We start from the raw sequence: 15,617 nt of genomic DNA on the forward strand, positions 1-15,617 counted from the left end.
ATATATATTGCATTGAAGTAATCAAAAGTGACAGTAAAGACGTATATTATTAAAGATATCTATTTCAAATAAATTATGTTCTTTTGAATGTTTTATTCATCAACGAATCATGAGAAAACAACAGATCAGTCTTCACAAAAATATTAATCTACATTTAACTGAACTGTTTTCAACTGTGACAATAATAGAAAATGTTTCTGATGATTTCTGAAAGATCACGTGACACAGAAGACTGGAGTAATGGCTGCTGAAAATTCAGCAGGAATAGATTACAATTTAAATGATACCGAAACAGAAAACAGTTATTTTGATTTGTAATAATATTTCACAATATTACTGTTTTACTGTACTTACGCTCATCAGTCTTTGTGAGCATTAGAGGCTTCTTTCAAAAACACAAAAAATCGTACAAACCCCAAACTTCTGACCAGTGCATCAGTTACAGTAATAATTTTTCATTGTCAGTATTTGGACACATACCTTCCATATTCTGTTTTAGTTTAATCTTCTCTTCAGAGTTGTCATTATTTTCGATCATCTGGATGGGCAGAAAACATTATATTTAAGTGAACTTTAAAAAAAACAACCTTTTTTTGAGTTTTTTTTTTACTCCAGTCAACAATCCAAAAGGTTTTAGAATTTCTGTTAGAATTTGGAGCTAATACCATATGATTTCAATGGGATCCCATATTGATAATCTAAGCATCAAATAAGATCCTCCTACTCGATAAATAAAAACTTCATATTTTTTCAGGATTTCAGTTTATCCAGTAGGATCCTTTAGGATTCTTTAGGAGTGGTTCCAAATATATACAATCAAATTTTAGCCCTGTACGCATTGGAATTTCTGACTAATCTAAAAAATAAAAAAAATCAGCACATTTGTAAAGAGAAGAATCATTGAAATAAATAGGGTTTTGTCCCAGAGGTCACTGACATTAACATCCTGGGTGGTGTGATCCGCCTTTACAGCTTGGAGTCGGTTCTCGCTGACTCTCAGCTTCTCCTGCAGAGAGAGGATCTCTGCTCGGCTCTGAGCTTCAGCCTTCTGCAGGGCCTCATAATCGACCATCTTCTTCTCAGCCAGCTCTAGCTGCTCTTTGAGAAGTTGGGTGGCCTTTTCCTGCTCTTCATGGGACTTATCCAACTCACAGATCCTCAGCTCTGCCTTTTGAAGCTTCTCTGAGACCTCTTTGAGCTCCAGAGAATGCTGGTTGCTCTTGGCTTCCACCTGGATCTTCCAGTTCTCCTCACTCTCCTCTAGCTGGTCCCGCAATTCCTGAAGTCGGGCACGTAGATCTTCACGCTCTTTGGCCATCACGGCAGCATCGATCTCATGTTTGGCCTTCAGGTTCACTAATTCCAATTGCTGCTCCATCTTTAAGCTCTCTAGAGCTACTCTCATCTCAGGTCTGGTTCCTTCCCCCTCTGCTCCACTGGTCTCACGATCTCCTGTTAGCGAGGCTTTTAGTTCCTCTAGAGCTCGTTTATGGTCTCCGACCAAAGTGTCAAGTTTGGCTTTCCAGCTGTCCATCATCTCCATGTTTTCACGAGTGGCTTGCTGAAGTCTTTGCTTCAGGTCGGAGATCTCTTGGCCCTGACGTTCTGTGGTGGCTTTAAGGTGTTCAACTTCTTTTTGGCTGCTGCTCAAAGATGCTTCGTACCTCTCGCGCAGCTGGTTGCTCTCTTCACGGCGTTCACGACCTGCAGAGAGAAGCTGTTCTCGCAAAACTAGAGTCTCTGAGCTTATGCCTGGTTTGCTGTCTCCAGCGTCTGTGCCTGGACCGGAGGAGCCTCTCTGAAGCCGAGCCTGGAGCTCCTCAACCTCAGCCTTGCGCAACGCCAATTCCTCTTCCAGCTGCATAACACGACTCTTCTCCTCAACTGTAGTTTGCTAGAGGACAGAAAAAGGGTCAGAAGGGTCTTTTATATGCCAAAACCTGCAGTCATTCTGCTTAGGGGCAACTCTCAAAGGAATTTAGTCATTTTTCCGACAAGACCTTTGACCTCAATCTTAGGATTTAATTAGAGATTCAAAATAAAGCAAACTTTAAGAGTGTTTGTCAATACATCTATTGGAAAAATCTCATTATTAAATGACAAAAACTAGGGATGCACAATAAACCATAATGGTTACGGCCAATATTGAGTAAATCTGTAGAGGACGAGGTCCTAAAACAATTCAGAAATTACCATTTTAGGACCATTAAAATTTTATGTGACATTATTTTCATGACACTTAAACACAACTCAACAATACACAATTGTCATGTAAAAAGAAAGAAAGAAAGAAATTCTCTAAGTAATCCTGTACTGACACTTTTTTTCCATTAAAATATAAAATACTTCCATGATGCAGTTACAGATGAACTTTACAAATGAATTTTGTACAATTAATTTTGTAATATGTATATTTTGTAATTAATGGTTTCAATTTTACAATATAAATTTTTTGTACAATTTAAATAATCAATACAATTCTATTATTTTTGCATTATAGTAATGATATTTCTGAGTTACTGAATAATAATAATAATGATTTATATATATATATATATATATGTGTGTGTGTGTGTGTGTGTGTATATATATATATGTATATAAATTAACTTTATTAACTTTATTCAATTATATTATTTTTGCATTATTATAATGAGATTTTTCAAATTACAGTACACTAGAGAAAATGGCTGTTTATATTAATAATAATAGTCCATCTATTCTCCAAAGTGAGTATTTTTTTTGTATTCCCCAAATAAACAAATGATGAGTATTTGCATCCCCCAAATAAACATTTTAATGTTGTTGATAATCAGTATGAAATACCTTGGAGAGTTGCCCTCAAAAACTAGCAACCGGATGGCAATACAGGCATTAGAGGCAAACAAAGCATTTGCTTGCCCTGCAAACATTTCAGCGAATGCTTCTTGCATGTGCAAAAAAAAAAAAAGCGAATATAGTGCAACCTATGAAACTACACCAGCATTCCTGTTGAATTCAAGCCCAAGCAAGCCTTTCTCAGTCTGTCCATCTAGAAGCAGCCAGGCAAATATGAGATGGAACGGCACACAGCAAGTCCAAAGGAACACATTCAAATTATGTTTAAAGAAAAAATATTCAAAGATGTTTTTCATTCCACAGAACAACCAAATATTAATGTTAGTCATTCTGGAGTCATCTGAAAATGTGATAGTTCAAAGAAAATATCATTAGAGGTTATCATAGATCAGATAATACTACAAGAGTTCACAGATGCAGTCTCAAACCTCAAGAGAGAAGTGAGAAAAGCACAGATCTACATAAAATATTCACATTTAATATAGAAGATCACTCTGAAAACCACACAGTGCGTTACTCCCTTTATATCACCTTGACACTCTTGCCCAGCCTCATGGGTGTTGGCTGGAGCCTGCCTCTGGCCTGTTGATAAATGTGAAATCCTGTTGATTAGAGTACCCGAACTGTGCTGCCTTCATCCACAATGACAGCCAAAACTACACTTTTACATTTACTCAAGAAATGTGAGGCCCTGTTTATGTCTGGTATTAAGATGTGCTTTGATCGATCAGATCACAAGCAGACAAGGAAGACACATTCCCGCTTACACCTGATCTTTTAATCTGTCTCTCTTGTCCACTTTCAACCATTTTCCTGATTAGGGGAGAGTCTATGGGCGGGTGTAAGTATGGGCTTATTCCTGATCTTTCGATCTAATATTGCAAAATAAGCTCGCACATTTTAATTATGAATGCAAAGGGAGACACAGAAAACGATTCCGGAGAGCAGCAGCTTTAATTTTTGCTCTAATGGCTGCAAAACTACACCAAACGCTGTGGGTGTGTGTTACAATCAGGACTGGTAAGACAACATTGATATTTTTCGCCTTCATACCAAACTTACGATTTCAGATGGCAGCATTGTCTGGCTAACGCGTTTCAACATCACGTCCCATAATGTTTATGAATTATAGGAGGTGGTCTTTAGTGGCTGTTCAAACTCATTCAACCACATGCGCGTCTACACTATGAAAGCAATCCGTTTGAATGAGTTTTCAACTCACTCTGGAAGTGGTCGAAAGTGGACAAGTTCAGGGCCTGAGTTTTGATTGTTTACGCAAAACCACAATGCTAGAATTTTGTTGGTGGTTGCCAGAGCGTTGCTAGTTGGTTGCTAGGACATTGCTAGGCACTTGCTAGGTTGTTCATGGTGGTTACTAGGGTTTTGGTCGCTAGAGCATTGGTAGGCATTTGCTAAGGTGTTCTGGTTGTATGCAAAGGCATTGTTAGTTACTAGGGTGTTTAGGATGTTCTGGTTGGTAGCTAGGGTGTTGCTAGGGTAATCTGGGTGGTTGCCAGATTACTAGGTATTTAGAGGGATCATTGGGCCATTGATTGGCAGTTGTTAGGGTGTTCTGGATGGCCACTAAGGAGTTGCTGAGGCAGCTGCTAGGGTCTTCTTGGTGGACACTAGGGCAGTGCTTGGGTTTTCTGGGTAGTCACTAGGCATTGCTTTTCAGGGTTTTGTGGTTGGAAGCTAATGTGTTCAAGACAGTTTTGATGGTGTTCTGGGTGTTTTTTTTTTAAAGTCATTTAAGTCATATTTATAGTGTTCTGGGTGGTCACTAGGTTGCTTTTAGGGTGTCTGTGGTGGTCACTAGGGTGGTGCTGGGGTTTTCTGATAGTCACTAGACACTGGCTAGGTGATTGCTAGTGTTTTTTTTTTGTTTGTTTGTTTGGAAGCTAGTGAATTGCAAGACAGTTGTGAAGGCATTCTGGGCATTTTCTATGACACCATTAGGGTGCTTAGAGTTTTCTGGGTAGTGCTGTTAGGGTGTTCTGGGTGATTACTAGATATTGATAGACAGTTTTTCTGGGTGTTTTCAAGGGTGTTCTGCATGCTTGCCTAGATGCAGCTAGGAGGTTGCAAAAATATTCTGGGTGGTCACTAGTCTATTACTAGGGTGTTATGGGTAGTCAACGGGGTGTTGCTACAGTGGCTGTAGTCCACCCACATGTCTCGAAGACCAGATATGTGATGAGATAGAACACAAGATAAAGGTGTTGCACAAAATGTACAGGATGATTTAAGTGCAGAAGAGGAATATGCCTGACCAATAATAACTGTGATGCCTTAGCAACTACCTCTAATTATAGAAAAATAAGGGCTAGAAATACAGTGTAGATGTGTCAGAGGGGGTTTGTTTCGCAACCCTTTCAAAGGTTGGAGGCTGTATTTCAGCATCTAAAACATAATATGAAGGCTAATGTGGGGAAATGAGATCACTGCCGAGAAGATAACTCCTCAACTCCAACCTGAGGGTCTCAGGCAGATGCTTAGAGAACAAGAGAAGACGGACATGAAAAAATATTTTGCAAATGAAAGGTGAAAGCAATTCCTGGCTAACAGGAGCAATGCTGCCCCACAGAGACAGGCAAAGATCTCCAACACACGTGACTTTGGGGTTTCACAGCAATGCAATTACTGATCAGAGCTGGAGTAAATTCCAATTAAATCAACATTGTAAATGCAAAAAATGGGTGAAATTGAAATAAATCTGAAATATCTGATCTTTTTTGATCAACTACCCTAGTTTAAAAAATGAGTGGCATTAAACATATCTAATCAGTTGCACAAATTACAAACACTTCAGATCAAATGAGTATATATGGGAGCTTTAGGTGAATGATGGAGATCCCAGGCCTGGCCAATCAAGCGCAAGCATTGGAGACCCATAGACACGGGCTCTAACAAAGGGACAGAAACATGGCAATGGGAGAGATGGCTACAGGCTGGGGTGTTTCATCTCCCTGCATGTTTACCATCTTTTCCTCTAACTCTTTCTGAAGCCGCTCTGCTTTGGACTTTTCCAAATGCAGACACTGCTCGAGTTGCCGAATACGGGCATGCTCCAGTTTGGTCTGAGTCTACAGATAGAAAGAAAGGGGGGAAATGGAAAGACACGAGAAAAAGAGAAAAAGAGACATACATAGGTAGCACAGAAAAAGATTAACAGGTCTTAGCTATTCACCAATCATAATACCAAAGTGTGAAGACGTTTAAAGGCAGGACAGAGTATGTTCTCACATTCAGCATGACAGTATAGGGCTGGATAAACGGAGACATATTGATACATTTACATACATTTAAACAGATCTTAGTCAGAGTAGATATTATATTTAATTTTTTGCAAATGAAAATTAGGCTGTTTAAGTACAGCGTATACTGTATGTAGGAATGTCATAAGGTTATAGATCATGTCTAATATTCATAACACTTTTTTTTTTTTGGTGGACTGAAGATGTTTGGAAAGACATTCTAAATGAACCAATACTATCATTCATTGATGGTATCAATTTTCTTCTGTTATCTTCATAGCAATCCTCAACATTGAAAAAAGTACACCTTATCTCCCAGTAAAATAGTAAAAATGTAGTAAAGTAGTAAAAAAAAAAAGCAGATACCTCCAGGTCTCCTTTGGTAATGGACTCTTCCTCAACTCTGAACTGAAGATCTTCCACCTTCCTGCCGTAACACATAATGACCACCAGGTGTCAGGGAATTCCTCATTTACTTTTTTTGTTTGTTTCTTTGGTAGATACTACAGCAGTTTTGGACTTTATACTGAGGCCTATTGACATGAATGCAGGATCACACAAAAACAGAAGTGTTGAATTACCAAATATAATTGTAGAAACACACTATTTCCAGGTATTTGTCAACAATGACAGTGTGTATATATATATATATTTTTTTTTTTTTGTTTTTGTTTTTTTTTTTGTTTTTTTCAGTGGATAAACTGTCCCTGTTAATCTAGCAAATGATACACAATTATATATCTCATCATATACTGCTGGCTGTGATTAAGAGAAAAGTGAGCATTTTTTGTGCTACAACACATCAAAATAAACTTTCTACATGGCAGGTAAATTACCAAATTATAAAATCATGAACATAATTTATGGCCAATCTTTAGATTAGAATTTTTCCCAAAAACTGTGTGGTGAGTGCGTGAAATATTATGAAAACCAACCACTATTTCACCTTTCCCTGGCTGTAACACTGACAATGACAATGAATGACCTTTTTCTGTGATTGTCCATTAGGATTTTCTTTTTTATTAATAATTTATTTTAAAAAATAAAATAGGTACCCGTCACTGGATCACTCTATGGCCCCACTCTCCCCTGCTTTTCTATAAGCACTTTATTTATGCGTTAAAACTTTTTCATTACTTTTTCATATGTACCTTCTCTCTTCTTCAAGCTGATTGGCCAGTTCCATTTTGTCTTTCTGTGTGCTTGCCAGCAGGGCTCGGACTTGCTGTAGGTTGCTCTCTGCCTCTGTTGCATACTGAATGAGATAATGAGAAAAGGTCATTGTTGTACATAAATTAATCTGAATGTGGTGTTAAATGGAGTGTGTAAGTTTGTATTTGTGAGTAAATGTAGAAAATGGAATGCACATATACAGTTAGTGTTGTGTTTATATGTGTGAGTCACACCTGCAGATGTCGGGCCTTCAGTGCCGTCAGCTCTTTTTCCACTTCGCAGATATGGCTGGTTGCCTTGGCGAACTCGGCCCGCTCCAGGTCTCTCTCGGCCAGGAGCTGCTCTATGTGCTGCTGTTTCTCCTTCAGGGCTTCCTGCAGAGCTGTGGTCCCCGAGATCTTCCGCGCATACCTCGACGACGTCTCCGTCAGCTGCCAGAATCAGTGAAATGAAATGAGACTACTGAATTCAAATCCGCACAATGATTACACATTAAATTGTTAAATGGCTCTTGTCAGGAGAAAAAAATTGCATTATTCTACACCAGGGGAAAAAATAAAGTGATAAAACACATTATGGCCCCTTTAACAGTCACATCAGGAAGCAACGTTGCAAAATGTCAACATAAGATATGATTTGCATTGGCACTTTCTTTCTTGGCATTTTAACATCTCATACCAGGCCAGTGCGACTGGGTCGCCCCCCCACGCTGGAGGCCACAGAGCTGACAGAGCTGATGGAGGAGCTGGAGGGGCTGTGAGCCAGAGATGACACACCCATTGCCATACGCTTGCTCTTCTTAGCTTTAGCTGGACTGGTGGATGGGAAGCCAATGCGGATCACCTTGTGAATTGGAGCAAAGAGGCCAAACTTAGGCGGGCACTGGAAATATCTAAAAAGAGAGACCGAGAGAATAAGGAAGTGAGGGAGGAAATAGTTCAGTGATGAACTGTAAGAAATGCAAAAACGGATCTCGCTATATTGTTTGTGATTGAGGTTACTCTAACATTATTTGGAATTATTGGAATTTATATTAGGAATTTCAGAGTGTTTCTTTTAGAGAGAAGCATCTGCCTTTTACTTGTAATGCAGAGATTGTTAATTTATATGATAATATAATAAATCAAGAACTAGATGAGAAAAATAAATCATGTGTATGAGCTGAAATTAACATTACAATGTCAACATATGCACTACCAGTAAGATATCAGTAAGAAAAAAAATGTATCGCAGTTTTTAAAAAAATATTAAGCAGTACAACCATTTTCAAATGAGATAATATTAAGAAATGTTTCTTGAGCACCAAATCAGCATATTAGAATGATTTCCGAGGATCATGTGACACTGAAGACTGGAGTAATGACTGCTGAAAATTCAGCTTTGCCAATAAATTACATTTTAAACTCTATATTAAAATAGTACATTTTAATATAGTTAAAACAGTTACTGTAATTATAACACTATTTCATAATATTACTGTTTTTACTGTAAATATATAAATGCAGTCTTGGTAAGAATAGAAGCTCTTTCAAAACTTTTGAATGGTAGTGTAATAAAGTTCTGTTGTAATAACTGTTGTCTCTTAGTAAACGTTTCTTTTCTTATCATCTGAACTGAACACTGGCAGATGTCCAGCCTGATGTCAAGCTCTCATTATAAAAACAAACTGCATAATCTACTAAATCTGGCCTTGGACCAAATGTCAACAATTAATGAGTATCCATGAAGCTGCTTATTCTTGTTTGGAACTCAACCATTCCAGTTCTTCACTGAAAAGACAGCAGAGGTTTAACCTTGGCTCAGCATGTGAATCATTACATGTCCAAATTGCTTGGCCTGTATTTTACCACTAAAAGTCAACATGAAACTGCATTTGCAATCCCTTTTACTTTAGTAATGTGACATTATTTACCTCAAAAATTATGTAGGGTGGGCGTTTGTCCATCAGGAATTGTTTGGATCGGGAACGGTGAACATTAAATATCTGAATGCAGTTATTTAGTAGATGTTTATTAGATATCTATTCAAGTTATTAGATGTTGATCAAAACAGGAATAACATGCACTGATTAATTGCTGAATAAGACCAGGATGTATTAAAAAAAATCAAAAAGTGTCCATTTTGATTCCATGTTGTACACTCTAAAAAAAGATGGTTCTTTAAAAGTTCTTTACATGTAGTAACGGTTCTATTTCATGCTAAAATGGTTATTTGTGTTAAAGTTTAGGGCTCTTTATTCCCGCCCTTTGTTTTTTTTTGTTTTTTTTTATCTGCAACTGTCAAAACAGCTCATTACTGATTTTCTGGAGATCAGTGATCCAACTACACTGACTGTCAACACACTCTCACCAGGTAAATTATTTCTTTCTTAAATTTAAATACAAATTTAACTTTAAAATTGTAACTGGTTTCCAAACTGAAAATGTTCTTTTCTCTTAGTTTTTTTGGTCACAAGTGTGAGCAGCTCTGTTAAGCTGTGGGAACGTCTCTCCTCTTCTCCACTAAGTAACAGAGACATTGAATTTATAATAATTATATATAATAATTCATAATACATACTGTTTTTATTATTACTTGGGTTTATGCATAAACATACCCAGTCACAAAAAAAAACATTAAAGCTGTTGCATGACTTTATATCACTTTTTACTTTTAAGATTGTGAAGGGCTCACAAACTATCCATTTTTGCTACTTTTGGCCTTCGTGAATATAATTGCTTTTACATAAACAAATAGACATACTGTAACTCTAAACTCAGTTATGTATTTCAGATGCATCACATTCCACAACCTCATCTGCAGAGAGAAACTGCCACTCAATCACACCAAAATGATGGACTTAAAGGGGTCATGAACTGAGAAATCAAAATCCCCTTTTGACATATAAGAGGTCATTGTACTATAAAAATGTCCTGTAAGTTTCAAACTCAAGACTTTCTTGTTAGTCTGAAAACAGCTTATATTGAAGTCAATCTGCCAAAACAACAGGTTGTGGAATGTGGTACTTTATGACGTAACAGTGTGGCTAAACACTGCCTCCACAGAAGATGATCAACGCCTGCTTCTACAGCACTGCCTGTTTAGCCCCGCCCACTGATTCGCGCATGTAGTGTAAATAACGAGAGAGACGAACGCAGGTCTATGCAGAAATCAAACGATAAAGATGGCTCCGAAGACAACAAGACACTGTACAGTGCCAAGTCTTTGCATTGCCTTCCTTCTGATCCTAACATTAGGAAAGAGAGGCTGAACATATTTTTAATAAAGTTCTAGATTGGGTCAGTTAGAACCTGGTCGTTTGTTCGGTTCATTTTACTGCAGATTCATTTTTAAACAATTCGACATAGGCTGTTCCGACTATGGATCCGACAGTAATGTTGCAACACATAAATGTGAGTAACAGTGTTTTTATCCTGCGTCACTATTGCTTTGTCTGTTACAGATAGTTTGATATGTATTGACTATTTATACGTTTTTAAATCACAGCAGCGTCCATCTATAAACAGACATGCAGAATTTTACCTCGTTTACATGAGTGTTTAAACAAAACTGCGTATTTTATCCTGTCAACTATAACTGTAGTAACTCCAAGTATCTAAAATGTATTTGCCACAACCACTGAAATGTAATAAATAATGCGAAATATAATGTGTGTAAATTGCATAACATAAACAGCTTTCAGCATCTTCAGTTAAACACTACAATAATATAATGACAACCTCACTGCCTAATAACTACAGTACTTCACAAATTTAAACAGAATACAAATACAGAATAAATATAAATGAAGATGATTAATTACCATGCTGCTGCAGGCTGTAGTGTCCTTGGCATCTGAGGTGCAGGTTCGTAGTTTTCTGCGAACACTGGCTCAAACATTTATGAATTCACCGGCTGCCATTTCTCAACATCAGAAGTTTTCAAAACAATTCCACACGTGTAATGAGGGGGGCATTGAAACTTTAATATGTCAAAACTGTTAGCCAATCATAGCAGAGGCATTTACTTCCGAGTCTAGAGCATGCCACGCCCACCCAAACGGAGAGTTCAGATGAGGGGGGTGTAAAACAGGACAAAAAAATTGTCTATTATTTTTCTAAATTATGTTTTTTTTTTTTTTTTTACTGGTTTCCAAACTGAAAATGTTCTTTTCTCTTAGTTTTTTTGGTCACAAGTGTGAGCAGCTCTGTTAAGCTGTGGGAACGTCTCTCCTCTTCTCCACTAAGTAACAGAGACATTGAATTTATAATAATTATATATAATAATTCATAATACATACTGTTTTTATTATTACTTGGGTTTATGCATAAACATACCCAGTCACAAAAAAAAACATTAAAGCTGTTGCATGACTTTATATCACTTTTTACTTTTAAGATTGTGAAGGGCTCACAAACTATCCATTTTTGCTACTTTTGGCCTTCGTGAATATAATTGCTTTTACATAAACAAATAGACATACTGTAACTCTAAACTCAGTTATGTATTTCAGATGCATCACATTCCACAACCTCATCTGCAGAGAGAAACTGCCACTCAATCACACCAAAATGATGGACTTAAAGGGGTCATGAACTGAGAAATCAAAATCCCCTTTTGACATATAAGAGGTCATTCATTGTACTATAAAAATGTCCTGTAAGTTTCAAACTCAAGACTTTCTTGTTAGTCTGAAAACAGCTTATATTGAAGTCAATCTGCCAAAACAACAGGTTGTGGAATGTGGTACTTTATGACGTAACAGTGTGGCTAAACACTGCCTCCACAGAAGATGATCAACGCCTGCTTCTACAGCACTGCCTGTTTAGCCCCGCCCACTGATTCGCGCATGTAGTGTAAATAACGAGAGAGACGAACGCAGGTCTATGCAGAAATCAAACGATAAAGATGGCTCCGAAGACAACAAGACACTGTACAGTGCCAAGTCTTTGCATTGCCTTCCTTCTGATCCTAACATTAGGAAAGAGAGGCTGAACATATTTTTAGCTGTGCCATTGGTCCCACAGTAATGTCGCACCACACAAGTGTAACTGTTTTTATTATGTGGTCACTATTCACTATTGTGTTATTACAGATCGTTTGATATGTATTGAGTATTTATGCATTTTTAACCTAAATCACAGCAGCGTCCATCTATGAAGGATGTAGGCTGTCAAACATACGTTTTCACATTAGATCCACCGTTAACCGACAAGATTATTTTAAATTAGAATTGAATTAAATTAATTAAATTAGGTGTCTGTGACCCGTTAAGAAATACTAACATTTGTTTCCCGGGGATTAATTTCACATGCGTCACATGCGCGCAAACAACAGAACATGAGGATTCACATGGCCATATCATATCACACATCACGCACCTGCAGCGCTTCTGCCAGCGGATAAAAACATAATAAAGCTAGGCTATATATATACAGTGTTGGGGAGTAACTAGTTATATGTAACGGCGTTACGTAATTTAATTACAAAATAAATGTAACTGTAATCAGTTACAGTTACTAAGAAAAAATGTGACTGTAATTATAACACTATTTCATAATATTACTGTTTTTACTGTAAATATATAAATGCAGTCTTGGTAAGAATAGAAGCTCTTTCAAAACTTTTGAATGGTAGTGTAATAAAGTTCTGTTGTAATAACTGTTGTCTCTTAGTAAACGTTTCTTTTCTTATCATCTGAACTGAACACTGGCAGATGTCCAGCCTGATGTCAAGCTCTCATTATAAAAACAAACTGCATAATCTACTAAATCTGGCCTTGGACCAAATGTCAACAATTAATGAGTATCCATGAAGCTGCTTATTCTTGTTTGGAACTCAACCATTCCAGTTCTTCACTGAAAAGACAGCAGAGGTTTAACCTTGGCTCAGCATGTGAATCATTACATGTCCAAATTGCTTGGCCTGTATTTTACCACTAAAAGTCAACATGAAACTGCATTTGCAATCCCTTTTACTTTAGTAATGTGACATTATTTACCTCAAAAATTATGTAGGGTGGGCGTTTGTCCATCAGGAATTGTTTGGATCGGGAACGGTGAACATTAAATATCTGAATGCAGTTATTTAGTAGATGTTTATTAGATATCTATTCAAGTTATTAGATGTTGATCAAAACAGGAATAACATGCACTGATTAATTGCTGAATAAGACCAGGATGTATTAAAAAAAATCAAAAAGTGTCCATTTTGATTCCATGTTGTACACTCTAAAAAAAGATGGTTCTTTAAAAGTTCTTTACATGTAGTAACGGTTCTATTTCATGCTAAAATGGTTATTTGTGTTAAAGTTTAGGGCTCTTTATTCCCGCCCTTTGTTTTTTTTTGTTTTTTTTTATCTGCAACTGTCAAAACAGCTCATTACTGATTTTCTGGAGATCAGTGATCCAACTACACTGACTGTCAACACACTCTCACCAGGTAAATTATTTCTTTCTTAAATTTAAATACAAATTTAACTTTAAAATTGTAACTGGTTTCCAAACTGAAAATGTTCTTTTCTCTTAGTTTTTTTGGTCACAAGTGTGAGCAGCTCTGTTAAGCTGTGGGAACGTCTCTCCTCTTCTCCACTAAGTAACAGAGACATTGAATTTATAATAATTATATATAATAATTCATAATACATACTGTTTTTATTATTACTTGGGTTTATGCATAAACATACCCAGTCACAAAAAAAAACATTAAAGCTGTTGCATGACTTTATATCACTTTTTACTTTTAAGATTGTGAAGGGCTCACAAACTATCCATTTTTGCTACTTTTGGCCTTCGTGAATATAATTGCTTTTACATAAACAAATAGACATACTGTAACTCTAAACTCAGTTATGTATTTCAGATGCATCACATTCCACAACCTCATCTGCAGAGAGAAACTGCCACTCAATCACACCAAAATGATGGACTTAAAGGGGTCATGAACTGAGAAATCAAAATCCCCTTTTGACATATAAGAGGTCATTGTACTATAAAAATGTCCTGTAAGTTTCAAACTCAAGACTTTCTTGTTAGTCTGAAAACAGCTTATATTGAAGTCAATCTGCCAAAACAACAGGATGTGGAATGTGGTACTTTATGACGTAACAGTGTGGCTAAACACTGCCTCCACAGAAGATGATCAACGCCTGCTTCTACAGCACTGCCTGTTTAGCCCCGCCCACTGATTCGCGCATGTAGTGTAAATAACGAGAGAGACGAACGCAGGTCTATGCAGAAATCAAACGATAAAGATGGCTCCGAAGACAACAAGACACTGTACAGTGCCAAGTCTTTGCATTGCCTTCCTTCTGATCCTAACATTAGGAAAGAGAGGCTGAACATATTTTTAATAAAGTTCTAGATTGGGTCAGTTAGAACCTGGTCGTTTGTTCGGTTCATTTTACTGCAGATTCATTTTTAAACAATTCGACATAGGCTGTTCCGACTATGGATCCGACAGTAATGTTGCAACACATAAATGTGAGTAACAGTGTTTTTATCCTGCGTCACTATTGCTTTGTCTGTTACAGATAGTTTGATATGTATTGACTATTTATACGTTTTTAAATCACAGCAGCGTCCATCTATAAACAGACATGCAGAATTTTACCTCGTTTACATGAGTGTTTAAACAAAACTGCGTATTTTATCCTGTCAACTATAACTGTAGTAACTCCAAGTATCTAAAATGTATTTGCCACAACCACTGAAATGTAATAAATAATGCGAAATATAATGTGTGTAAATTGCATAGAGTGGATTAACTTTTTTAATGAAGATCCAGACCACGTCCGTAAGAACTTGGTCCTTTGTTTAGTTCATTTTACTGTGTTTATAAACAAAGCACAATTCGACACAGGATTTTCAGAAAGATTGAAAATAAAAGACAATGCTGTGCCATATATATATGGTCCCACAGTAATGTCGCACCACACAAGTGTAACTGTTTTTATTATGTGGTCACTATTGCTTTGTTATTACTAGGGATGTTCATTTCGGTTATTTTTCCAAACTGACAACCGACGCTCGTTAACCGATTGTTAACCGTTAACCGACAAGATTATTTTAAATTAGAATTGAATTAAATTAGAAAGGATAAGTGTCTGTGACCCGTTAAGAAATACTAACATTTGTTTCCCGGGGATTAATTTCACATGCGCAAAAAAACAGCAAACAACAGAACATGAGGATTCACATGGCCATATCATATCACACATCACGCACCTGCAGCGCTTCTGCCAGCGGATAAAAACATAATAAAGCTAGGCTATATATATACAGTGTTGGGGAGTAACTAGTTATATGTAACGGCGTTACGTAATTTAATTACAAAATAAATGTAACTGTAATCAGTTACAGTTACTAAGAA

The 15,617-nt window shown here is 36.9% G+C and overlaps 1 protein-coding gene across 1 annotated transcript in view; it reads right to left on the bottom strand.

Moving 5' to 3' along the window:
• The window catches only part of LOC107689384 (CAP-Gly domain-containing linker protein 2-like), a 60,656-nt gene that overhangs the window by 6,244 nt on the left and 38,795 nt on the right, over positions 1–15,617 (bottom strand). The window contains exons 6-12 of the mRNA XM_016487349.1: positions 7,947–8,160; positions 7,502–7,699; positions 7,247–7,350; positions 6,462–6,522; positions 3,370–3,420; positions 938–1,894; positions 481–538 (exon numbers count right to left, since the gene is read on the bottom strand). Coding sequence (XP_016342835.1) covers positions 481–538; positions 938–1,894; positions 3,370–3,420; positions 6,462–6,522; positions 7,247–7,350; positions 7,502–7,699; positions 7,947–8,160 — 1,643 coding nt within the window. The remainder of the gene's footprint in view (positions 1–480; positions 539–937; positions 1,895–3,369; positions 3,421–6,461; positions 6,523–7,246; positions 7,351–7,501; positions 7,700–7,946; positions 8,161–15,617) is intronic.

Source organism: Sinocyclocheilus anshuiensis, unplaced genomic scaffold (genome assembly GCF_001515605.1).
Source record: "Sinocyclocheilus anshuiensis isolate Anshui unplaced genomic scaffold, SAMN03320099.WGS_v1.1 scaffold946, whole genome shotgun sequence".
Taxonomy (NCBI): Eukaryota; Metazoa; Chordata; class Actinopteri; order Cypriniformes; family Cyprinidae; genus Sinocyclocheilus; species Sinocyclocheilus anshuiensis.